This window comes from Dermochelys coriacea, chromosome 15, assembly GCF_009764565.3.
Source record: "Dermochelys coriacea isolate rDerCor1 chromosome 15, rDerCor1.pri.v4, whole genome shotgun sequence".
Lineage (NCBI taxonomy): Eukaryota > Metazoa > Chordata > Testudines > Dermochelyidae > Dermochelys > Dermochelys coriacea.
In genome coordinates, this window is record NC_050082.1 from 10,629,912 (window position 1) to 10,657,342 (window position 27,431).

Genomic DNA, 27,431 nt, shown 5'->3' on the forward strand with positions numbered 1-27,431 from the left:
CTGGCTGTGAGCTCTTATTAGATGGATTTTCCCTTAATTACTGCAGCAAAGGGGGGGTAGTACTTGGCTTGTTCTCACAGGACGAAAGCAAGGTGAGTTAAAGCACTTGCAGTCTGTGTGGCTTTTTTTTTTTTTAAACAGCACACTTTCATTACCTACTCAAGAGTTTCAGAGTAGCAGCCATGTTAGGCTGTATTCGCAAAAAGAAAAAGAGTACTTGTGGCACCTTAGAGTAACAAATTTATTAGAGCATAAGCTCCCAAAAGCTTATGCTCTAATAAATTTGTTAGTCTCTAAGGTGCCACAAGTACTCCTTTCTAGTCAAGAGTGTTGCCCATATGCCTTCACCACTAAGACATTTAAAATGCATAGAGATGGAACAGGTAACTGCCTAGGTTCCTGGCTTCTCAACCTCAACCAGCCATTACTTGACAGTAACTCCTTCCCAAAAGTAAATCATCAAACCTTTTATATTTCATTCAGTTTAGGAGATTACGGTAAAGAGCTGCTGCTTTCACTGAAGATTTTTAAACTGCACACCCTTTGAAAAGGAATGCAGCATCTGGACTAAAGCTGTTAGTTCTAATTACTAACAATTCTTTTTGAGGGAGGGGCTAAGTTAGAGAGCGGTATTTTTGCATTACACACTGATCTACCCACCAGCCATACACTTTCACTGTGTGAAAACCTTGTTACCAGCTACAAGCTTGATGGGAAGATGACTTCACAGCAGCTGGTCTTAAACAAACACACTTGAAGACTCCTTCAAAAGGGAAGGAGAGTAGCCCCAATTTGAGTTAAAGTTCACACATTACTGGTCACAGTGGCCATAAGAAACTATGATGATATTTTCCTGAAGCCCACTAGGGGGCAGCTCAGTACTTTAGGAAAAAATCTTGTGGCTTTTGAAAGCTAGTGCAAAAAAGGAAATATAGGGAGGGCTAACCAGGCAGGAAGTGGAACATACCTGCTATTTCTGGTTAAAAACCCCAGAGAAATGTAAATGCTAATTAATCAAGTAAGTTGAATGAAGACTCCGTGTTCGCTCTGCATAGAAGTAGCATCTGGAAGTTCAAAGCCTGTTGAAGGGAAACAATTAGCTTTAGTAACACGCAGAAAGCAAATCACTTATTTGTATTAAAACACTTACAGGACTTATAGTTTTCCCAACTCTGTCAGAAGAAATTGGACAGTTGCACATAGTAACAGTCTAAGTGGGAAGTAGAAAACATATTTCTACAACATTTGGGACCCACAGTTCTGGCTGGACTGCAGATCTGTTTGTCTTGCCATTGAAACAAAGCAGCTTTGGGAGAAGTCCCTTCGTACAGTTTTAAGACTGAATTAAGAGTCTTGGGGCTGCTGTTTTCTCCTAGTTATAGCCCTGTGTACTACCAAATTATTTCTCTTCATCCTTGGCAACTTCTAAATGGTTGTAGACTCATGTCCCACCTTGTTTACTGGAAGCTATATATATTCACTTCTTACAAGGGGGCAGTCAACTTAAACAGTTGCTATCCAAAAGTGACTTTTCCTAAATTACTGTAACTGAAAGTTAAGGAGAGTTCCTCTGTTTTTTTCTCCCAGGTGGTTGTTGGCAGGCTTCCCCCCTCTCCCCCCCATTTTAAAACTTTGTCCACTTGACATCACTTTGCGTGAAGTCAGTTTGAATCTGGTTGAGTGGACATTTCACACAGCAACAGGAGAAAATATTTAATATATATGTCCCTAAAAGCCAGAGAAAAACCTGTCAGGGGGCTTTAAGGGGATCTGTAGCATCTGAAATTACTAATTGGTTTTTATTTTTTCGTGAGTCAGCCCCTTCTCATAAGGGGAGGCCAGAGAAGTTTTTATGCAACTTCTAATATTAAAGTGCCTAGAATAGAACAAGCTATTCTAGGGCTATCAATGAGAAGGATTTATCTTCCCTAATACTTGCTAATGATTTGTTTTTAAACTATATCCTCTCAAATGTGTCTAATTTGCAATCCAGTCTCCTCCACAGATTCTTCAGTATTTTCAAGTTCCATTTCTGATTTCCTTAGGTTATTTTCCTCTATGTGCTTTAAATTTGCACTTTTCCAAATTAATTAGTTTTAGTTCTTATCTATATTTCTAACTACTTTGAGAACTGAATAATACGGAGGAGCTTGTTTGCAATTTGTCACCATTTAGTATCATCTGTGAATTTTAACAGGAAGCTATTTCCACGAATCCCTTTTAGATCAGTCAATGGTTTTAATAAATTCAGACCCTCCCAGTTCCTTCTAGCTTATTACGGTCACTTCATAAACATTCATTTTTTAAAAAATTCCTCAGATACTAGGGACATATATTCCATATATCCAAGTCACACCAGTTAGAGTGCCTGCCACTCAGTTAAAACTCCTCTTCTGCTGTCAGAATCAAAGACAGCCAAACACAGCATAGCTCTCATTGAAGAGCTGGAACCTGTCCAGATCCAATTCCTACTCTCAAATCTTGCTGAAGATTCCAAAAAATTACAGAGCTTTGTTCTTCCATATTTTTAGATACAGAATAAAACAGCATGAATTGGAAGAGTTTCTTGCCCCATAATAGGTGAAAGCCAGCAGGGAGGTCTGGGATCCATTGCTTATGAGGGTTGTTAATACCATTTGAGGGCATGATGCGTGTGCCATTAGTTGGTGGTGGTTAGATCCCTGCTTAAGCAAACCTCTGACTGCTGACACTCCCGGTCTCTATGCTTCTCTTTACCGAAAGTGTTGTTAGCACAGCTCCAGCTGCATCAGTCATCCACAGATTCTCTTATTCCAGCAGTGGTGGGTATTGGTGCAGAGATGGAATTAATTATGTTCTTCAACTCATGGACAGATGCAAAGGGTCTGTGTTGATTGGGAAGGAAGTCTTGTCCATCAGGTGCTCATTACGCAAGATTGGGCAAGTCACTTCATCAATCTGGGCCTCAGCTCTTCATCCGTAACACAGGAATAATATACCTCACAGGAATGTGGCAAGGCTGCCTTTGTGTAGAGAGAGCTTTGAGATCCTCAGATGGAACACTCTGTAGCAGTGGGATGTATTTCAGCTCTCCCAGAAGCATTGAGGAGATTTGGATGACTCAACTCTAGACTGTGCAGGGGTATGTGAGGTGCTTTTGCAGAAAGCTGCTTCTTTCTTTCTTTCTTTCTCAGAGGGCTCTGAATAGCAATTACTCGTCCTTCCTGTAACTCACTGGTTATGTACCATGAGTTTTGCTTCTGTTCTATCTACATGCATATCTGGAGAGGTTATCAGTACCATTTGTAAGCAGAAGTTAAACAGCATCATATACCTTCATCAACCGCACAGAGTCTAGCTACTTCTCTCAATGTCAGAGGGCAATGTATGAGAGGTGGCTGCAGCATGGCCCAGGCATGCTGCTGTTTGGTAGGGGGAAGTTTGAGGAGGCTGGCACCCTCTTTTGAACCCACTTTACAGTACAACGTTGTTCTCAAGCTGCTCCTTCTGAATTTCCAGTTTATGCCTTTAAAAAAAAAAAAAACCACCCCAGCTTTCCTGGAAATTGCAGCTCACCCTCTCAGACATGGCCTGGACACTGAGAGCCTTACCGCTGTCCTCTCCAGGGTAGATTAATGCCACAATTCTTTGAAACTTTTATAAAACGTGAGCTGGAGCAGAACACAGCAGTTCAGAGGGTTGCTTATAGTCTTTAAAGCCCTGAATGACCTAGAACCTAGTCATCTGAGTGAGAAAGACATCTTCACCTATGCCTTGTCAGGACGTTTAAAATCTTGTGTGTTGCTCTTACAGGAAACTAAGGGCTTGTCTTTACTGCGAACGGTAGGTTGAGTTAGTACAACTCGAGCTAGGCTGGCCTGACTGACAGCAGCCACACTTCAAAACACTGGAATTACACCAGCAGTACCAAAACTATCGGTTGCAATCCCAAGTGGGTCTCTCCATCAGTGGATAGTGTCACAACAATCCCAAATGTGTAGAAAATGCCATTTTACAAAATTGTATCCTCCACACAGCATGACCTCACGTGTTAGATGTGTGATATGTCACACTGCAGAGGATGACATTTTAAAATGACAACTTCCATGTTGTATGGTGTCATGGGAAGCAGGATATCTGAAAATGGGTTCATGGCAGGGAAAAAGTTATGCACAACGATTAGCAGAACACCTGGATTAGCTGCTGTGGAGTAGTTGTATTTCCACTACACTATTTGCTCAAACATCAGCATCACTTGAGCTTTAAAACACCTCACACCGCTCCACCCCAAACAGGCCAGCTAGCTCAAACACCAATTAACTCACACTAGAGATGTGTTTGTGTGGGGATAGGAGTCGAGTTAGGGGTAAAACTTGAGCTAACTGTGCTGTGATGACACACCCTAAACCATCCATGATCAGCAACAGAGTATTTTTGCTAAGGGCCCTGCTCCTGCAGAACTCCCTTGCTATCACTGAGTTCGTGGAGCTTCAGGACAGAGAGGGGCATACATGTTTAACCAGGCCTCTCAGGGTATGTCTACACTGCAATGAAAAACCCATGGCTGGCCTGTGCCAGCTGACGGGGGCTTGTAGGTCTCAGCTAAGGGGCTGTTTAATTGCAGTGTAGACATTCAGGCCTGAGCTGAAGCACTGGGTCTAGAATCCTGCAAGGTGGGAGGGTCCTAGAGCTCATGCAAGCCCAGATATCTACACAACAATTATCACCCGAGTCAGTTGGCCTGGGCCAGCCGCAGGTGTCTAATTGCAGCATAGACATACCCTCACGAGCTGCAATGACTTGGTTGAAGTAATTACTTGAGGATAGTAACGCACCTAATCCCACATCGGTGGGTACTGAACAGAAAAACATCGAATTATAAGCTTTTGCTATAGATAGGCTGCACCCACCTCAGAGAATTCACTGACTAACCATGTAACTATATGAACATGGTCACATAGGTCATGTCCAGGCTTATGAGAATATGAAAATTTAAAATACTCCAGTGTACTTCCCTCTTCTGTTACCTCAAACACGCCTCACAAAGGGTGGGAAGAGATGGTGCTGGTAAGCTTTTTCCAGCCCTAACTGCTGTAGTTATGGACTGGGACCAGTATATCTTAATGCTTACAATGCTGCTGCTGTTCCAGCATGCTGGCCAACTGAATATACTCAGGGGCAAGTAAACCATGGAAGTACTGTCATGCAAGGCCTGCCACAGCTCATGGCAATCTGACGACACAGGAGCAAACTACTAAATCTCATTTCCCTTAGCAGCTACTGTTTGCGATCAACTGCTTTAGAAGGTAAGTCTCTGCTAGACAAAGTAGGAAAAAACTGCTGCATGTACAAAACGAACGTTTTTCAACATTCAGCAGGGGGATTTTAAGAAGAGAGATCTCCCCCTTCCCGTAGGGAGCACTAACCTGTCTAGAACAAGGATAGGTGGGCCAGGCCAGCCTTTGAGAAGAGGCTGAAGTCATGTTTTTATTTGTCAGTTTATGAGCTGAGCCAAAGCCCCAAAATTGGGGCCCTGAAAAGGGAAAGTCAGGTCATGGACAGATCACACTGGAGGAGAGGAGAAAGGCACAGCTGTGCTTTCCATTTCATTTCACAGGACTTTGGCTTTTTGCCCCATGAAGTTGTAAGTGAACAGGAAATTAGGTACTAGATAGACTATTGGGAATGAGGGAAAAAACCTTAAGAGATTTTCACACACAGGTGAGGAACACATTAGCAAACATGCTTGTTCTAGGGCAGGGAGAGCAGATCAGATGAAAGTAGTTGGGCTGCTCTTGCTTGCCTTGTGTTTGGGAAATGCCTTGCAAGGAATAAGAGCTTGGCTCTGCACTGGAAGCACAGCTGAAACTTTGTCCCCTTCCCTACAACTACAGATGGAGAGACTGCTCGTCTTAGTGTTTTCAAAGATTTTCCCTCTCCCCACCCCATATAGAGAGTATGGATACCCATACATACATAAAGCAGGCAGTCTCTCTGTTCAGACTGAGCTAGAGACAAGCTGCTCTGGCTCATCACACCTAAATGTGGGTGCATTCATCACACACAAGTGAAGACCCCAGTGATGTTTTATTTCTGTTTCCCCTGCAGAGTTAACTGGGGTGATGGCTCCTGGCTGTGATCAGCCACACAGGAGTTATTGTGTCCTCAGTGGCGCTGCACTCATCTGTGTGGGTCACTAGGATTTCTAGGGCCATATCCCATGGTTCCTTGTGCTGCAGCAAGCTGAGCTATTTATCCCCAGTGAATTGTTGGAGATGTTGTCTGTCCTTCTGGGTACATAGGGGAATTGTAGGAAAGCACAGAGGACAATCAACACTCAAGTGGATTCACCTGCGTCTTCACACCGAAGTGGATGGGTTACCAGCTCAAGTGAAAGCAGCACCTGTGTTTTAACCTTTATCCCCCAGAAGACCAGCTAGTCTGGATTGAAAATACCATGAAACTTGTGTGAGAGGGTCATGCACGTGGACAGGGGCAATACTTGAGTAAACAGCCTGAGTTAACTGCAGTGAAGAGACACCCTAAATGTATAGTAAGAGAAATCCACCCAGCAATTAAAGAACAATCCATTATGGAGATAAAATAGTCCAGTGGGTAGAGCAGAGGTCTGGCAATCAAGATTATGGGTTTCCTTCCTCACTGCTATAGCTTTGTTGGGTTATCTTGGACAAGACACTTTACTGCATGGCTCACTTTAGAGATCTGTAAAGAGGTGATAAAACGTACCAATGTCGCAGACTTAAGTAGCGGGCATAAAGCACTTGAGAGCATCGGATGGAAGTCACTGTATATATAAAATTATTACTGCACAAGGAACCAACTCCTTTCTTTGAGTCTTTTTTTGGCATTGTCTCATCTGCAGTTTGAGGAGAATAAAAGTAGCCATTATCATCATGATTAAGGCTGCGAGTTTGTCACAGAACTCATCGATTCTATGACCATGACTTCTGCAGTGGCTGGTGCACCTGGCCTGGGGGCTGCCTGAGGAGCTCAGGCAGCCCCTGGGCCAGTTGCACCGGCTGCTGCTGGGGCAGTCTTGGGCCACCACCCCCAGCAGGAGTTGGGGGGGAGAAGGGGGCGGCTCAGGGCTGGGGCGTGGGAGGGGGTGAGGACTCTGGGTGATGCTCACCTCAGAGGGGCTCCCCGGAAGTGGCGACACCCTCTGCTCCTAGGCATAGGCACAGCCAGGGACTCTGTGCACTGGCTCCGTCCCCGCAACTCCCATTGGCCACAGTTCCTGGCCAATGGGAGCTGCAGAGGCAGCGCACAGAGCTGCCTGGCCACACCTCTGCCTAGAAGCAGAGGGAGGGGGATGTTGCCGTTTCTAGGGAGTTGTGGAGCCAGGCAGCCTGCCAGCCCCCATCAACACCCCTCCCCCCAGCACTAACGGGAGTCCCAGGCTGCCCCCTCCACCCAGCCAAGATTCAGTCAGGGTTATATAGTACAAGTCATGGACAGGTCATGGGCTGTGAATTTTTGTTTATTGCCCATGACTTTTACTAAAAATACCTGCGACTAAAACAGCCTTAATCATGCTCAAGCTGAAGATGCCACACAGCAGGAATATGTTAAAATGTTTCAAGTACTCAACCTATGCATTTTTTTTCCCCAAAAGCAGCTTAAAAATAAGGTGTCACTGTGCTCTCCTCCAGTAACAACTGAACACTCTAACAGAGGTATCCCTTAAGAGTGGACCTACAATCAATCCCTATTTAATATTTTCATGAATTTACAAGTTAAATTTGCAAGGGACAGTAAATTTGGAGTAACAAAAATCTGCAAGAGCAAATAAAAATTGACCTGGACCTAAAGATTAGAGAAAATGAGATGCAACTTGGACATGTCATCATTTGGGTAAAACTAACCATCATCATATTCAATAAGGGGGAAAAATGACACTCAGTGATTTAAGGACAATGGCAGACTGCAATATAAAAAGAAGACAGCAGCAGCCAACACAATTTTGGGGCTGCATTTACAAACATACTGTTACAAAAAGCACACAGACACTGCGTTTTCTCTAGCTTTGGTTATGCATCTATTTTTGAGCACCCAGATGTGCTGGGCACATCACAGAAACAAGTACAGATGTGACCACACCTGTTATATAGAATTAAATACCAGGCACCTCATTATCAAAGCAACTGCAGATAACAAAAAGGTCCTGGAGGGACTAATTTACTGGAAAAGATTAAGAGTTCACTAAGTACTGGACTGGCTAAGAAACAGCTTTGTGGGGGATAGAATAGTAAAAAATGGGAAAGGTACAAGCAGCTAAGAAGGGAGAGAAGTTTACGATAATATACGGGGAAAACAGAAGTGTAGGATTAGAAGGGACCTCAATAGGTCTTCTAATCCAGTCCTCTGTGCTCAAGGGAGGACAACTAAGGGAATAACTAAGGAATAACAGAGTAAAAGGATTAAAAAAATACAACAACCCACAACCATTTTAGATCAAATGTCAGGAAAAGCTTCCTGACAGTAACAGCTATCAGGCTGTGAAATATTCTCTAAGGGAAGTGATAACAATTCTACCCCTTGAACATGGACAATAGGAAACAATCCTGCAGTGGCAGGAAAATTTGACTACATGACCCAATAGATCTTTTCTATCTCTAACTTCTATGGTTCATTAGACATTCCATTTTTTTGGAAAACTGCAGACTGGAATTTGTTTTAGGGACAAACCAAGAAAATGTTACAACAGACACACTGAAGACCAACCTCCAATCTTGAAACGTTGACCTCAACACCTGGGAGATCTTAGCCCATGACAAGATTTGACAGCAGCAGCCCTGCCACCTCAGACCGGAAGATTTTGAGAGCTTGTGGATTTCTGCAATCAAGGAGAGACGTATGAGATGCAACAAGCTAAAAGCAGCACTAATTCATCTACAAACGTCTTTACCTCTGGCACTTGTGGAGGAGGCTGCAGGTCCAAAAATCAGTCTTTGGTCTCATCTCAGGACTCACAATAAGTGACTGTTGCTCATCCATCAAACTCAACTGGAGACTTCATCATATGTAGAGGAAGCCCTTCCCCGCCCCACCAAAAGAGGTCAACATTTAGTTGATTAAGTGATCCAGCAGTACATATCTTTTTCCTAATTAACCATAGGAATGCAGGGCTGAAAGGGACCTTGAGAGGTCATCTAGTCCAGCCCATTGCACTGGGGGCCAAATATACCTAGGCCCTACTTGACAGGTATTTGTCTAATGATTTTCAATGATATTTCTCCTTCTCGGTAAAAAGAAGGGCTGCCAATGAAAAGCCCAGGAAGTGTCCTCAGTGAATAGTCCCACATCAGAGGCAACACAAGGAAAGGCAGGATTTTCAAGAATGCCCATCCACCGGGCACAAGGAGGATGAAGCTTTAATACAGTACTTCTGGCATTTGATAGGTTAGTTATGCATCACTTAAAGAAGAAAAAACCTTCCCTCAAGTTTGGATTATGCACAACTGTCCCTGCAGTTGAAGCACTGGACACCAAGTTGTCCTGTACATTTCTTTGCAGTATGGGCTTCTCTCAAAGGGGATAGTAACAGAGTTTGGAAACAGTGCATAAGAAAGGAGCCAACAGAACACTTTTCTAATACCGCTTGGCTGGACAATATTGGACACAATGTGGTCAGCCTGTATTTCTACCAGTTTGTCCACACTGGCTGGTCAAGCAGTTGGAAACAGATTTAATAAGAAGAAAAGGAGTACTTGTGGCACCTTAGAGACTAAAATTTATTTGAGCATAATCTTTCGTGACCTACAGCTCACTTCATCGGATTTAAATAAGAACTCTGTTTAGATAGAATTTACACCCAGATTTTAACTCAATTACCTTAAATTTATTTTACATGCTTTGGGCTGTAGGGGCACAACCTAATTAAAGAAAACAAAAATAGGAAGAAAATTAAGACATTGCATGGCTAAGAAAGCACAGGGGCTGGAACTGTTCAAAGTTACATTTCAGATGAATGAGTGCAGTAGCTTTAACAAGTTGCAGGTGTTTTCTAAACACAGAAATTTTCATTCTAGACATCAGGAGGAATGTGACCTTACAGGTGACCCATATAATGAGAAACTTTACAGTCTGATGCTGAATATCACTAAACAAGCAGTATAAAGCATTTATTAAAAGCAGATTTCTCATTAAATCACAAGTTAACCATTCCAGACATCCTAGTTCAGGATGGTGCGAGACACATCATATACTAATGATGTCCCGTAGAACATTGCTGCCAACAGGCTCTGGCTGATAGCATTATCTAAGCTTTGGTCTACAATAGATGGGGATCGATCTAAGTTACGCAACTTCAGCTACATGAATAACGTAGCTGAAGTCGATGTAGTTATAGTGACTTACCATGGTGTCTCCACCGCGGTGAGTCAACGGTTGATGCTCCCCTGTCGACTCTGCCTGCGCCTCTCACAGCAGTGGAGTACAGGAGCGATGGGAGAGCGCTCAGTGATCGATTTATCGCATATAGACTAGATGCAATTAATCAATCCCCACTGGATCAATCGCTGCTCGCAGATCCGGCAGGTGGTGAAGACATACCCTAAGTGAAATTATATTTACATACTATTGTACTATCTATACATTTTTGGTAATATTCTTTTATTTAGCAAAGTTTTTAAGTATCCTAAGTAGCATAATTAAAAAACTGTCCTGCTTAGATGCAGTCAACTAACAGATAAACCAAAGTGGCCTGCTGAACCCTGCATTGTCAGTTCTGGATTCCACAGAAGAGATCTGTGTCAAACATATAACGCAACTCTAAGTCACTGGATAGATTTAACTCATTTAAAAAACAAAAGGTGGAAATAACACAATCACCACTTGGTCCTAGTTGTGATCTTGGACCGTGAGTAGCCTTCTGAAATCCAGAGAATCCAAAGAAGCTTGCAGACTGGCCTAACAGTAAGCTTGAGAGATGCCAAAAGAATCTGCCAGATCAAAAAGCCAAGGACAGAAAGTACTCTGCTCAGAGAAAGCCTGACAGCATAAGGAAGTGAAACAAGGGGGCTATTTTTACTTTAAAACTGGAAGAGCTTTGTTTGGCCTTATGCAGGAGAAAAATGCTATAGGGCCTTAAAATATATTGAAGTAAAAAGCCTAGGAGGGATGCTCTCATCTTTGCAAGTATAACCATTTTGTATTAAGAGCAATTATGCTTCAGAGATCTGTCCCAGAGTTCAGCAATAGGTTAAGCAGTCTCAGGATACAACTACACTGCAATAAAAAACCCCCTGCACTGAGCCTCAGAACCCAGGTCAATTGACTTGGGCTTGCGGGACTCGGGCTGTGGGGCTAAAAATACTACTGTAGACATTCAAACTCAGGCTGGAGCCTGCGCTCTGAGACCCACACGCCAGTGGGGTTTCAGAACCTGGATCCAGCCCAAGCTTGAATGTTTACACTGCACTTTTTAGCCCCACAGCCTGAGCCCCGCAAGCCCAACTCAGCTAACCTGGGCCAGCCACAGATGTACCGTGAGTCTTTTACTAAAGTGTAAACATAGCTGGAGTTCTATAACTCCTACTAAAAGGTTGCTCTTTTCTTTTAGATATGTTATGATCTTAATCCATTTATGTGAACTGGTGCTGAACATAGCTTTTCAGGTCAGTTTTCCCTATCCAGTCAGCCGTTCTCAGCCTCCAATGAGAAGGCGATGCAGACAGTTCAGTGGATTAGGTGCTAGAATTTTTACAGGAAGTGCTGCGTTTATTGTTGCATCTGTTCTGTCAACGGGAAGTCGAAAGAAGGTTAGACGTTGCACAGTAGGTGGACAGAGTTTAGCCACAGAAAAGGAATGACAGGACTGTTTTTTTCTGAATGCTGAACTAATCCTTGTTAAACATCTCCTTTGCTAGCCCTTTTAGAGTTCCAAGACATGCCTCTCTTATAGATTCATAGATACTAAGATTAGAAGGGACCATTCTGATCATCTAGTCTGACCTCCTGCACAGCGCAGGCCACAGAATCTCACCCACCCACTCCTATGAAAAACCTCACCCATGTCTGAGCTATTGAAGTCCTTAAATCATGGTTTAAAGACTTCAAGGAGCAGAGAAGCCTTCCTCAAGTCAACCATGCCCCATGCTACAGAGGAAGGCGAAAAACCTCCAGGGCCTCTCCAATCTGCCCTGGAGGAAAATTCCTTCCCGACCCCAAATATGGCAATCAGCTAAACCCTGAGCATATGGGCAAGATTCACCAGCCAGATACTACAGAAAATTCTTTCCTGGGTAACTCAGATCCCATCCATCTAATATCCCATCTCAGGGGATTTGGCCTATTTACCCTGAATATTTAAAGATCAATTATTTACCAAAATCCCATTATCCCATCACACCATCTCCTCCATAAACTTATCAAGTAGAATCTTAAAACCAGATAGATCTTTTGCCCCCACTGCTTCCCTTGGAAGGCTATTCCAAAACTTCACTCCTCTGATGGTTAAAAACCTTCGTCTGATTTCAAGTCTAAACTTCCTGGTGGCCAGTTTATACCCATTTGTTCTTGTGTCCACATTGGTGCTGAGCTGAAATAATTCCTCTCCCTCTCCTGTATTTATCCCTCTGATATATTTATAGAGAGCAATCATATCTCCCCTCAACCTTCTTTTAGTTAGGCTAAACAAGCCAAGCTCCTTGAGTCTCCTTTCATAAGACAAGTTTTCCATTCCTCACATCATCTTCTGTGCATAACAAAGAATACTTGTATGGGCTTTCCTGGAATTGATCTAAAAATGCCAGGGAGGAAAAGCAAAGCTGAGGAGCTGGACTTTTTCCAGCTCTCTTTCACTTGGTCACAGCCAAAGCCATCCTGCGGTTTGCCTGTTCCAGTCACAACTGCATCATCATATTAGGGAGATGATGTATCATTATGCAAAATGTATGCATAGAAATATTTTCCATATAAACCATAAAGGTAAAGATAGAAGGGAGGCCTAAGAGACTGACAGCACTTGAGGTGGAGATTAACTTCAAATAGCTGGAAGTGCTGGGAAAATGAAGTAGCGATAAGCTGGATCTGAACAAAGCTTCATTAATAAAAATTTGGGCAAACACATTAGCAGCACTGGTGATTACTAGATTTCTGAACACTGATGTACAGAAAGCCTACAACATCTGACACAGAAAGCTAACAACAATGGACATGGTTCTACCACAATCACTTAATCCAATTCCCATGAATAAAACTGAACTTTGAAAGCAGCAGGCTCAAAGCAGCTGATTTGCTTCATAACCCAAGACCTAAGGCACCAAACTCTCCCCAAGAAATCAGTATAACGAAGTGAGTAGAATGCATAGTTTTGTACTTAACTGAACTGAAAGTTTATACGCAGTCCATGTTTTTTATGTCTGGAGCACTGATAGCAGAATCGCTGCTGAAGTAGAGAGAGAGAGAGAAACATGCCAGTTGAATCTGATAAGGACTTTTACAGCTCCACTCTTTAGATTTTGGTTCTCTCTCAATACACTGCTAAAACCTTAATTACCTGCAACATACAAGTGCAGCTGTCTAATGTTATTGGCTAGGGATATTTTTTGGCTTTAAATGACAGATGGGCACTTTTTACGAGTTACATGGGATGGGGTGCTTATAAATTGGATTGCAGTTGTAAACTGCTCCCACAACAGCCCAAAACATAAGACAACAGAGAAAGTGCTAGTTACTAGGTGGTAAAAAAAAATAAAATAAAAAATTAAGAGTGGCTATGCTACTAACCCCCCCCCCAATATCTTATTAGCAAACGGTATTTTGGCGCTTTATAGTTTCTCTTGTATATTTGCAAATAATTAAACACTTCAAAGCAAAAATGTAACTACACACGGACACTTTAAAAGCTTGACTGAAGTAGTAATGCCTTGATTACTATAACTCCCACTAAGTTCTCCTAGTTTATACATTTGCTCTACAGATAGCAAATACAAAGATTCTTTGGGGGATGCGTGCATTAGTGTGATGTACCACAACTATGTAATGACACGCAAGATTTTTGACGACTTAAATGTTATTGGCCTGATCCAGAGTCTATTGAAAATCAGTGGGAGTCTTTCCATTTACTTCAATCGGTTTTGCACCAGGTCCTAACTTACAGGAGAAGCACACTTCATTCTTCTGCAAGTCATGCGGAGATACTGAATAGGAGTACAGAACTTGGATGCATCACTTGCTCTCTCCACCTACTCTCCCAGATGTTTATCCCTTCTACAATCCCCACTCCAAAAAAAGCACACACTGACCAGAGCACCATCTTTTCCCCTCAGATACCGTTTTCAGCACCACTGCTGGAAGATGCCTATAAAGGGGCTGAAAAATGGTTCTCCCCCATCTACACTAGCAGATGAACAGTTTTCAGCACCAATTCAGCAGGACTCATTACTGACAGTCATCGTCAGCCAAATGATGTAGAATTGGTGTAAGACGCTTGATTAGCAGCAACTGAGGTATGTAAATAATTACAGATCACAACTGTGCACACACTCTGAACTGGAAGATTTACCTAGAGTAGAGAAAATAATTCACTGTCACCATAGCCAACTGATCACATTGTTCATTAACAGAATAGTCTTCTGTGCATGCAGTTAAAAAAAGCTTACCTTTTAATACATGAAGTGTCTTCATTTTTGTGTTATTCACAAACATGCCCAAGGTTTTAGACCATATACAAACTTTGTTGGTAAAACTGAAGTCTGAAGTACAAAAAGTAAGCAAACTTTAAAGCAGGCTATTTCTGCAGGTAGTTTACTGAACAAATGCTTCCTAAGCATTATTTCATTTTGGTGAAAAAACTTGGGCCCACAGTACCCAATGGTTTTTTGAACTAAACTGCATTACATGTTTGTTCCAATGTAAGTTTTCAATAAAGACCCTGCCTCTGAGAGGACTTGTTTCCAGTGCAAAGCAAGCATCACTATTAAGTATGAAGTGGGTGTGTCGAATATTGGACAAGATGGTTTTACAAAACTGTAGTATGAGGCAGCAAGATTTCAGGAAAGGTTTCCATGAGAAGTAGAAGTTGGATCACCTCAGTGTGCAGCCACAAGCTTTAGAGAAACCCACCACCCAGTCTTTCAATCCTCTTCACTTGTTATATTTTAAAAGCTCCTACTAGCCACAGCTCATTTCTGTTCTTCACTGTCAGCTTAATCCAGTCAAACAAATCTTAAACTCACATTTCACAGCCTAAACAGAGAGATAAAGGTTCAATGAACTGACTCAACATCTAAGCACCAGTTTATTTACAGCAGAAGCAATAGAATCTTAAAGGACCAATGGCTTGGGAAGTGCGTGCTGGCTACTTTACTCTATGGCTATTAGCAGCAGTCGATGCCACTGCTGGTGGAGTAGGTTCTCTCCTCTAACCTCATCACCGCCCAGGACTGCTAAACCAAGGACTTTGAGGGAGATGAGGGGAGGAAAAAATAAGCAAGTTTTATTTTCCTACGTGGTCAGTTTTCTGAGAAAGACACTCTTTGGCTGGAAGGAGTGTGCTGTTCTGTTGGAGAGAAATCAACATGCAAAATCTTGGAGTAGAAGTCCTCTTCTCTCTCCCCTAGCAGTTCATATACAAGCATCCTCCAGTCAATGCTGCTCAATATGCTGCACATAGAGTTTTCATCATACAAAACCACATGGGCCACCCTAGACCAATGGAAAGGTCTTGCAGAAATAATAGTTTTATGTTTCTACCCGACACTGGATTTCTATTACTGTGAAGAACAGTCCCATAGAAAGAGGTTGTCAGGGAGAGAGGCCTTCCATTGCTTTGCTGGGTCTTGAAAAGCCTTGTCCAATATGTCCCAGAAAGATGCTGCCTCTTAAAGGGCCTACCTATCCTCTACTTTGCTTGGGAGTTCAACTACCATGACCAAAGCCAGAGCTGCCCTGCCCCCACCACCATACCGATGAAGAGGAAAAATACAGCAACATTCTTTCTTAAATCCAGACAGACTGATTACTTCAGTCAATATTACTCTTGTTTCTGCTAATGCTGTGGGTGGACTTAAACCTTACTTTTTTTTCTTTTTAAAAACACACCTACTAATTAGAAATAAGACCAAAGTTTCAGTGCAGTATTTAACAATGTCATAGTTCTTCCTAATTCAGCAGTTTGCAGTCAACAAAACCCTTTAGACATTTGGTTCCATCAAGAGAAGTAGAGGTGGTCTTAACATGGATAGTGGACCTGCAGAATCCATTCTGAAGACTGTGTCCCAAACGTCAGACTTTACAGTTTCTGGATTACTTTAGAGTTTGGAGGAGTGTCTGTTTCTGGTCTCCCATTTTTATCCAGGACACTAATATAAACCATATCTGGGCGCATAGGAAACACATGATTTACCCAAGCAGGTGGTCTTTTTGGTAGTCATCCTGTTCTGTGACTTTTCCACAATGGACTGATTCAGAACTCATCTTCAGTGAGGAAGGCTAGAGCCTTCTGAAGCAAATTCAGCACAATTCTTCCTCAAGGAACTTCAATATTCCCCTCCTAAAAAGTGGAGAAGCACAGATCTTCCATACTATCTGCCTGCTGTTTTTGCTATTTGCAGGGCTGGAGAGGGGGTCTCTCTTGTTACGGTTTAAGACTGAGATAAGATTTTTTTTCCTTTGAATGCTCCTCTCCCTCCATTATCTTCATTTATATAATGTCCTGCTGCTTGTGGCAAACTTACACAGATCTGTCCAACACCTCATGGACCTCGGCCAGAATGGAGGAAGGTGTCCATCAACAAAACTGAACCCAAACCCTTATTCTAAAGGCAGGTAGACTAGATCTCCCATCACTCTCTAAACTTGTTCCACGGGTACCAGGACACAATGACTAAACTGTAAGCAGCCGAGATGAATAAGGAAGACTTAGCTACCTCTTAAAAAGCATCCAAGTGTGCAACCAGTGAGAGGATCCTGGGACTTGGAGGAGTTTCTCTGTTTGTAACTTCCCAGAGATGAGTCAACAGCCAAAGGAGAGACCACATGTAGGAGGAAGTGAGTCGCACACAATACATAAAAGTGTGTGTTCACTGAATTAGGAGGAATCCTGCTGAGTTTCCTTACCTCTTCACAGTGAGAGCCTGCTACCAAACAGGATAACATTGCCACTCCCTAGGAGCTACAAGGAAGTTATACTTTGGTTGTGGTGGCTGTTGTTGCTTGACTTAGGGGGAAACAGGATTACTTGAGAGCTATCAGTTCACTAACAGAAGCCACCAGCTCACAGGTGCATGCTCCAAAACCAGTTTGATGAAACGTTTTAAACTTGGTAGAAGGGGAAAATCCTAGGGCCCTTAGAAGTAATTACTCTTTCAGTCAGTTAAATAATATTACCGCAATTGTTTGGTTAGAAAAATGCACATTTTAACAGACTCCCATGTACAAAGCAGTCAACACACAAACTTTGACCAATCACAGCAACAAAAGGACAATTTTTTCTTTTCCTTTTTTTTAAGGGGCAGGGATCTGGAAAAAATACAGCACACTAATGAAACAAAATGCAAAAAATACAAAAAAAATAGAAAAAATGTATTTACAAGTGGTACATTACTATGATCAGAACGCACAAAGACAATTGCTGCTATAATACATGCATTGGGTCAAGAAAGAACTACTAAAAAACCTGCAAGGGAGAAGTTAATTAAAAAAAAGAAAAGGGTAAGGGTTTAAACTTTTTTCTTCCCTAGTTTGCTACACTGATCAAAATCAAATACTCCCCTAAAGTCCATGAGTACAATCAGTACAAATACTACACTGGTTTTTCCACTGTGGGTTCTGCTGTGGAGGGGGAAAAAAAACAGCAGCTTATCGTAGAGTCATATACAAGAAAGCCATAGTAAACTGCTCTACATGCTAAAAATTACAGCAAGCCCGACTGCTACATAGCATGATCTTAGCAGGTTTTCCTTTTTATTTATTCATATATATATATCTATACGCGCGTGCGCGTGTGTGTATATATATATATATGTATGTATATATATACATATATATGTATAAAAATCGTGCCCTTGTTCACTGCAACATGACATCTGGGTGGAAACGTAACTCGCTACAACAAATTCTTATATGTATACTGCAATAAATCACTCAATGTCTGTGGATTTAATAAGTCACCTCACACCACAGGAAATATTTAATAAATCAAAAAAAGAATATATTGACAGAGTTTCTGTCTCAGTTCTCTCCAAAACTGAAGTCTGACAGGAAACTGGTCCCAAAGTACTTGGGGGCTCTCTGAAGAAGCTTCCATTTGCTTAATTGTTTTTCCTTTTAGTGTTTCCAAGTTTCTGAACGACTTCATGCCGTTTTCAGTTTAAAGTTTGTCTCCTCCTCTCTCACAAAAGTAACAGTCTGGTACTAATCCATAAAAGAGGGGGAGGAGAAGAGGAAGGTGGCAATAAGTGTCCCCAGTTCCACATCTGCAGGGAGAAAAGGAATCAAATGGAGCTCCAGAACCTTTGTATTAAAAAGAAAAAAAAAAGCAAGGTCCATTCATACAAGTTCCATAAACTGGTACCTTTCTGAGTACCAGTCCAGCTTTAGGAGACAAAACCACAAGTTAAGAGAAAAGGACCAAGGCAGAAGTTCCAGTCACTTTCCATCTATTCCATCATACTTCCAGGAAACGGGAGCTGCTGGACTTGGAGTGGAAAGGTTCAGACCACATGCGACGTAGATCACCCTAGAGAATGGGAGTGAAGAAAGAAAGCTCTTCAGAAATAGTCCACAGATTTCATCAACTGTTAAGTCCTGTGTGTCAGGTATGTCATCTTAAAGCATATTTGCTGGCTCTCAGTTAGGGAAGACTGTACTCTGACACAACAAGGAAGAAAATCCTTTCCAGGCAGGACAAAGACTTATGTATGTTTGAAGCAATTTCACCTGACAATTTTGCTGGAAAAACTCAATGGGGAGTGATATAGGGAATTCTGCTTTTGTTGTGCTATACTGCTTAGCGCAGTAGGTTTGCATTTCAACAGTGTCTCTGAAACTCAAACCTTCCATTTTCAATTTAAATTCCAGGGCTAGTTTCTGGAAAGAGAGGCAAGCCGGAAGAATTTGTCCCTCCTCCACATTTAGAACTTTGTGTTCATTCTCTCATTATGAGCAGGACAAGGACAAATTAATTAAGCCACATCTTATTTAAAGAGAATGGTCTTTACTGCTTTGGAATCGGACTGCTTGCTAGGAGTTTAAAAAAAAAAAAAAGATTAATCCTGTGCCCTAAATAGGAAATCCACTCTTCACAAAACAGTTCACTACAATTATATTTCATCGCTATAGCAGTGAGAGGACAACTCTCTATCACTAATGACAGTAATACAAACAGCACATCCTATCATATCCTCAGAAGAATTAGTGCAACTGCAAGTATAAAGAACAGAACTTTCTTTCACATTAATACTGTTACATCTTCCTGTGCAGGATCCAGAGCTAGACTACAACTTCCTGCAGGCTATATTCATGCTAATCTCACCTTTAAATAAGCCATGGTGAGGAGCGGCAATAAAGTGAATGGTACCAAATAGAGCAGGGCAGGCTGTGCGGCCCGGTGAATGCGAGAAGCCACTGTTGCAGTTAAGAGACCTAAAAGAGGTTAAAAAAAAAAAAAAGAAGTGATGGTAAGCATCCACTGGTAATATACGATGTTTTCACCTTATCCACATCTGGAGTCCTCCTGCACTGTTCTATTACAGTGGAAGCATTAATTATGAGCCAAGAGACCTAGGATATATTCCGATCTTTTCTATAAACTGTGTTCAGCTGTGGGCAAGTCATTTTATCTGTGCCTAAATTTCCCAGGATAGATGAGAAAAAATTAAATAATGATTTTATTTACATTGATTTTAATATTAGATTTGGTTGTAACTACAACTTCAAGATTTAACAGTCTCAAGGGTTAACCTATAGTTATATAATCACCAAAAAATAGTTGGATGAATGCATCAGAATAGATTTTCCACCAAATGCATCTGATGAAGTGAGCTGTAGCTCACGAAAGCTTATGCTCAAATAAATTTGTTAGTCTCTAAGGTGCCACAAGTACTCCTTTTCTTTTTTCAGAATAGATTGTTACACTTTCCAGAATATCAGATGGGATTTTCAATCTGGAAATCACTAGACTGAAACATGAGAGGTCTGAGGGTAGGGAATTCTCACGTCAGGAATCATCTTTCTTCTCAAGTATTTGCCTGAGGGGGTTGGGGTGGAAGGGAAATAAGTTTTTTTTGTAGGGAATGGTCTTCCCTTTCTCTCCTTGAGAGAACTGGAGGAGTTAAATTATGTGCATGCACCTTGAGCTTTATGGAAGAATTTTTATGGTGGTGGAACCTGTCATGTTACAAAAATAATCTCCATTTGTGACTGTTTCCAAGTTCCTGTATCTTCTAGAAGTGTCACAGGATTACGAGCCTAACATTAAAAAAGCGTAACAGATGCAGGAAGTTGAGATAGAAGGGTTCATGCAGAAGTAAAAATTACACAGCTGCACTCTGACCAATCAGGGCTCCTTTTCTAGATCTGATATGGAACACAATCCATCTAGAAATTTTGGCATTCCCTCCATAGTCAAGGCCTCAAATCCTACATCCTCTACACTACTGATATAAACCTCCACAAGGAGGCACAATCTCACCCTCCTTCTTCTAATTCAAGCAATTATTTCTAGTGAGGTGACTGGGATAAGGAGATTTTCCCTCCGGTCAATATTCCAAAGTCAGGGAAATTTTGGGGGGGGGAAGGGGAAGCAGACGAACCCCTTCAGAACTGGTCTCATTATCTTGTAACCTAGTATGACCAGCTCACTCCTGTAAGCAATGCAGCTGCTATTCATTTCCTTACCTACAAAGTATCCAATGAGTGTGCAGTGAAAATAGGAGACCTTCTGCATACGTCCAGAGATGTTCCCAGGTCCTGGAGTACCACAGGAATCACTGTTGGCTTGTTTTTTGTAGTTATCATAACGCAGGACAAAGCAGAGCAGAAGACCTGGCATCACAATATCTCCAATTCCCAGCATAGAGAAGTGGCTGCCTGTGGAACTGCAGAACAATTTAAATTATGTGCATGCCCAAGGCATTGGATGACAGGATCTAGACTCCTATTTCCACCGTGCTTCTATATATGCCACTTTTCACCTGGCATGACTGATCTGGTTAGTATAAGAAAACTGTCAGCTGGTAAAAAGGGGCCATGTGATCCCATCATCACTGCAACATAATGTGCTTTGAGTTTTGTTAAATCTTTTAGTTCTGGAGGGTAGGATTTCCTGTCAGTAAGACACTATTGCTTCATATCAAGACATCCCAATTCATAGATCAGCCTTTCCGGCTCATAAAAGCCCTAATGGTACTGAGAAGATATGCACGTCAATTTTTTTTTGTGCCACCAAACCAGTGAGTGAAACTGTTCCACTAATTCCAGATGCGTCACTCAATGTTTTTTTCCCTATTTCTGTTTGGAATTAATTTAATGTTTGTGGGAGGTGTTGGATTGACAGTGCTGTCAACTTAAATTACTTATTTTCAGCAGCAGCAAAATCTTCCTCATGCTGTCCCATCAATACATCCCAACCTATGGTACAGAGAACAACTCCAGCATCAGACAACAATTCAGCTATTCAAATCCTTAACCTCATTTTATAGAGACCACTAAACAGTCATCTGACAGTAAAAGGTTTCAGTCACTTCCCAGGTATGAGCCAATGACCAAGAGTTCAAAGCTTCTATTATCCCATCATCAGTCCAAGATCTTTTTCATAAAGTGACATACAATTTAATTAAGTCAGAGAAAAGGGCCACAAGCTGAGCAATTTTTTGTTTTTCCTCTTCTTGGGGGGTAGGGATTGGTTATCTATGGCTTCACTGGGCAAACAGCTGAATGGGATCGGAATAAAAAATAGTAAAGTGTGACTTCAACTACTATATATACACTGAACAAAGGAACTGTCATAATGAATCAGACCCAAGATTCACCTAACCCAGTATCCTGTCTGACAATGGCCAGCACCAGATGCCTAGAGGAAGACAATCTCGCAGGAGGCAGATGAGGGTCATTAAAGGTCTCATCCTGATCGCTAGTAGTTTGGAGACTGGTTAAGCGCCGAAATATGAGGCTTAATATCCTTTCCAAAATTCTTGCCATCATTAATTGTAACAATTCTGGATATTCTTGATACCCATATAAATAGCCAATCCCTTTTAAAATCTTGTTAAATTCTTGACCTTAATTTTCCTTAAGTTTCACAATTTAATCAGGCATATAAAAGTATTTCCTTTCACTGTTTTAAATTTGCCACCTTTTAAATTGTATTAGAAGGCAAGGAGAACACAAGTTCCCAATCCAAACTTCTATAGACAGTTCATTGCTTTGTATGGTTTTATCATGTCCCCTCTTATTCATCTCCTCTCTAGGGTAAACAACCCCAGCCTTTCCAGGCTCTCTTCATATGAACGTTCTTCATATCCTGGATCATTTTCACTGCTCTTCTGAATCTCCTGTACTTATACAATATCTCTTTTTAGATATGGTGACCAGTACAATACACAGTATTTCAGACAAGGCTGAACCAGTGATTTATATGAAGACACTATAATATTGTTTGTATTATTCATGATCTCATTCTTTATGCATCTTGTTCACTTTTTTGACCACAGCTCCCACTGAGCCAAGGTCTTCATTGAGCTGTCTATACTGACACCCAGGTCTCTTTCAAGCATCATATTAGGACAAGGCTTAGAGCAGCAATGTCTCAACAACTACATTATCTGCTTCTTAGAATGGCAAATCCTAGAACACATGAAGAGAAGCTACTCAAAACTTAGTTCTAAATTACACACAAGAGTTAGTTCAGGATGTAAAGGTAGCTGAGCCATTAAATTATACAGACCACAACATAATTAAGCTCAATTCCTTGGAGGAAGGATCATACCAAAAAAACAACCCTAGCTCCATGATTCGATTCTAACTCTAAAGCAAGAAAAATAGACTTAATATGAAGGCTTTAGTTAACCAGACCATAACAGTTTCAGAAAGTAGGCAGAAACCTAAAGAAAAAAAGCATAAGGCAAGAAAAATATATGATTAAATGGATAGGTGCAAGAGGGTATTCAAGTTAAACAAGGTATCCTTCAGAAAAATGGAAATCCAACCAGAAGGATAAGTTATCGCTAGTTACAATTAAATTTAAAATAGAAATTAGAGAGGTTATGAAAAATGTTGAATATAGCCAAAGACATAAAAACCTGAGAGAATCTGTGGGTCTGTTAAACCACCAGTGAGCTAAGGGAGCAGTTGAAGACAAAAAGGGAGCAGTTGAAGACATTGCAGAGAAGCAGAATTATTTCTGTCAGTCGTATGGATGGAAGATGTTGAGGTAGCAAACCTGAGACTGTCAAAGATTAAGATGTCAGGAAAAAGATAGTGATAGAACAAACTAAATTAAGAGAGCAACAATCATCAGGACCAAGAGTTCTGAAAGATATCAAGAAATGAAGTCGCTGAACTGCCAGAAATATGCACTCTCTCAACTACTACATCCAGAGGACTGGAAGGCAGCAAATATAATCTAAAGGAGACAAATGGAGAGATTCTGGGTATTACAGACCAGTGAGCCTTTAATTCAAAAGTTAATGAATTGGTAAAAACAGTAATTAAAAACAGAATTGTAAAAACCCCTAGATGATCATATAAGGATAAACCACCCTGGCTTTTGTAAAATAGAATGATGTTTCTAATCTAGAAAAATGATTTGAGTAGATAAACAAAAATAGTGGAAAAAAGGGAAGCAGCTGATAGCTGAACTTTCAAAAGGCCTCTGAAAAAGTATCTCACAAATAAGAAAACAGTCATGGAGGGACAAAGGTGGAGTATTGTGATGATTAGAAACTGGCTAGGAGGTAAGAAACAAAGAATGGGAATAAGTGGTCTATTTTTAACATGGCAAAACATTAGCAATGGTTCTACCAGTTCTCCATATATAACATTATCTCACCAGATTTAATTTATTTAATTAATTTATTGAAATTTATATTTACTTAAATATTTTAATACATTAAATGAATATTTATTTATTATGCTGAGGGACTATATAATGGGTCAAAGAGTTAAACCAGAGATTTGCTGGAGACAATAGTTAGGTTAGTCAAAACTAGGGAAGACTGACTATCTTCAGAGGGACCTAACAGAACTAAGGTGAATGGGCAGCCTATTGGCAAATGAAATTCAGTGCTGACAAATAAAAGATAACGCACAGGAAAGAGACCTGTGTGTCACTGTGGAACCACTCAGTGAAAATCTTTATTTAGTATACTGCAGTGGTCAAAAATGCAAACAAAATGTTTCATTTAAAGAATGAAAAAGAACAAACCAAAATTATAATGCTATTACATAAACAGATGGCATGTCCTTCATCTGGAACACCATGTTTTATTCTGGTTAGCCTATGTCAAAGAAATAGCAAAAACAGAATGGGTTCAGAGGTGGGCAATAAAAATAATTAGAGGCAAGAAAATCTATCTATCTATATGAAAAGATTTAAAATATTGGTCTGTTTTAATTTAGCAAGGAGACATGACAAGAGTACACAAAATAGATGGGGCACACAGTATAAATGGGATGCTCCTATTTACATTCTTACATAAAACATGGAACAAGGGGAGTTTCAGTACAACTGAAAGGGAACATTTAAAACTGTTAAAAAGAAACTACACATGGCATGCACAAGGGACTAAATGCTACAAGGTATCAAAGCCAACACCTTAGTGGGATTCAAAAAAGGATAAGACATTTATATGGATAGTAAGATCATTCACATTTCATAGTAAATAGGATAAAATACATTATGTATTAATAAAGGATATAAACCCCCATACTTCAAGGAAGAACCCAGCCACCAACAACAGGGGTTAGTAAGTAACTTTTCCTATGGGCAGGTTATTCTCTTATTGTCCTCTATGGGATTTCTTGCACCCTCCTCTGGAACATCTGGTATTGGCCACGGTCAGAGATGGAATACTATACCAGATGGCCATTGGTCTAAGTCAGTATACCAATTCTATTTCCAAACTCCTATGAAAGGAGGATAACTGTTTACTCTTGGGGGAATTTAGCACCAAAAAATTCCGTACCAAAAAATTAAAATTCTGCAAATTTTATTTGTTAAAACAACACTATATAATCATGCAGTTTCAATCATTTTGTTAAATTATTACAAAATACCTGTCAGCAAGTATGTCTGTAACAATACAGACACAAAAATTCCACCAGGACTAGAGAGAGTTAAAGAAACCCCATACGACAAACCAATTCCTGCTTCTCTGCCCCTTCCCAGCTGGGGAGCTGGACACTCTCACCCTCTTCCCCCCAGAGCCCAGCCGCACCACTCTCCTGGCCCAGCCACTCTCACCCCTTCCCTCCAGAGCCCAGCCACACCACCCTCCCGGCCCAAACACTCAAATCCCTTTCTCTCCCCCTGCACGCAGCAGGGCCCAGCCGTGCCCCACCCCCAGCCACCCAAATCCCTTTCCCCCCCCGCCCAGCCACGCCCCCAGCCTAGACACTTACACCCCTTTCCCCCCCAGAGCCCAACTGCAGGCCCTCCCCCTCCCCACCCAGACACTCACACCCCCTCCCCCACAGAGCCCAGCTGCACTGCTGCCACCTCTCCACCCAGGCCCAGACACTCTCAGACCCTCCCCACCCCGAGCCCAGGGATCTAGAAGGGAAAACAGCCTGATGCTGGGTCCAGGGCATGCACAGTTTACTGCATGCCACCCCCTTCCTTCAGGGCATGCTGGGAACCCTACAGCTCCCTTGCCCTCCCCCGAACCTTGTCCTCTATTTGTGAGCGGGGCTCTGCCAGGTCCAGCAACCCTAGTGGCAGCCAACATCTCTGCAGCCCATTTCTGTGAGGGAGAAAGGAAATTCTGCATGCACAACATTAATTTCTGCAAAATTTTGCATTGTACAGTGGCGCAGAATTCCTTCAGGAGTAATAACTGAAGAGAAAGTGAAAGTGAACAGGAGCTTATGCCTGTACTCTTTATAGCCTCATTGCTACCAGAAAGTGAGTGATACCTTTTGTTCTGTAGTACAGTATGAAAGTGGCTACTCTTACCTTGGAAAGACAAGCTTGCCAGGAAGTGACAGGCGGGGAACATCTCTACCTACATTTGGTCCCAGATGCAACTTCCGGGATAAAACATCAAGGGGATTATCAGCTGGTTGTGTGGCCACTTTCACCATAACATTGCTATTAAAGATGTAGGCAGAAAAAAACACCTAGAGAAAAGAAAAATAATTAAAGGCCAAACAAGCTTCAACTAGAAAGCAATTCAAATATGACACTCCTATGGCTTCTGCTCTGTTCAAAGGAAGAGGAAACACACACTATATATGTGGGAACTGCCTGTAGGATAGTGAAATAAAAGCAAGTGTTGGAAGAGTTCAGATAAAAGGATTTTTTTTAGTTGCAATTGTCCTCTAGAAGACTGAATATGGCACTAGTGCACTGGAATATTAATCTTAAACTACTGGCTGCATAATTTTGCACGGGAGGAACAAGGATTGGAAAGTCACAGGCTGGGCACTGAGGATATAAAAAGCCAGGAAAAAAAAAACAGACTTGGAATGTCTTCTCTTTAAACAGAGGCACTCAAACTATGCACTTTTCCATTCAGGAACGAATAGCCTCTTTTACTACTAAACCCTGCATATAACAGGATCCTGACCCATGGCCAGCACTTGTTGGCAAGTAGTTCCCCTGAGCCAGTAATTAAAACAGTTAACTACTAATGTAGATTGGACAAAACCATTTTCATCACTGTTACAAAAGTGTGTTCCATCAAGTCTCAGTTGTATGCTGAAAATTATCTTTCCCCATCTATACCAGCAGTTAAGCAATTTTCAACACTGGTTTAAGGATCCCGATGCTGATAACCACAGTCAGTAACAGATCAGCTTCCCACTGTACATGAGGCTTCAGTGTTTGTTTGGATACGTTCAGTCCAGACTGCAGCAGTTTTGCTTTTGTTTGACAATCTGTTCTCTCTCTTTCAATAATATGCCATGGTTGAAATGCTCTAACTGCAGTTCTGCATTTGTCAAATGGTTAATGAGTAAAGGATTCTGCATCCTACTGCACACTTTTTAAACAAGGCTCAGAATTGGCCTAACTAGGCTCATCTTCTGGCTTTGCCGGAGCTCAGAATTTTCTTTGTTTAGAACTATTTTAGTTGACAAGAAAGAAAGGGCCAATTATAAATATGAAGGACAGAAGGTGTTTGAAAAGAAATGGGAACTTACCCAAAAGACATCATAAATTAGTAACCCCGAAAGCAGCAAACAGGAAACCTTGAGGCTCGGCAGCCGAACAAAGGCAATCATTGCAACACACAAGCCCATCGCCAGAGCTACAAAACAGTAAAATA

At 41.5% G+C, this 27,431-nt stretch overlaps 1 protein-coding gene across 4 annotated transcripts in view; it reads right to left on the reverse strand.

The window, feature by feature from the left end:
* Nucleotides 1-17,439: 17,439 nt before the first annotated feature.
* The window catches only part of SPPL3 (signal peptide peptidase like 3), a 136,981-nt gene continuing 126,989 nt past the window's right edge, over nt 17,440-27,431 (reverse strand). For 3 of the 4 annotated variants that reach the window (XM_038372822.2, XM_043498001.1, XM_038372823.2), the window contains 5 exons: nt 27,307-27,413; nt 26,120-26,283; nt 20,845-21,044; nt 19,481-19,590; nt 17,440-18,685 (listed from right to left, as the gene is read on the reverse strand). In XM_038372822.2, coding sequence (XP_038228750.1) covers nt 18,614-18,685; nt 19,481-19,590; nt 20,845-21,044; nt 26,120-26,283; nt 27,307-27,413 — 653 coding nt within the window. In that variant the 3' untranslated portion in view covers nt 17,440-18,613. The remainder of the gene's footprint in view (nt 18,686-19,480; nt 19,591-20,844; nt 21,045-26,119; nt 26,284-27,306; nt 27,414-27,431) is intronic. The other variant, XR_005288968.2, reaches the window with a different exon arrangement.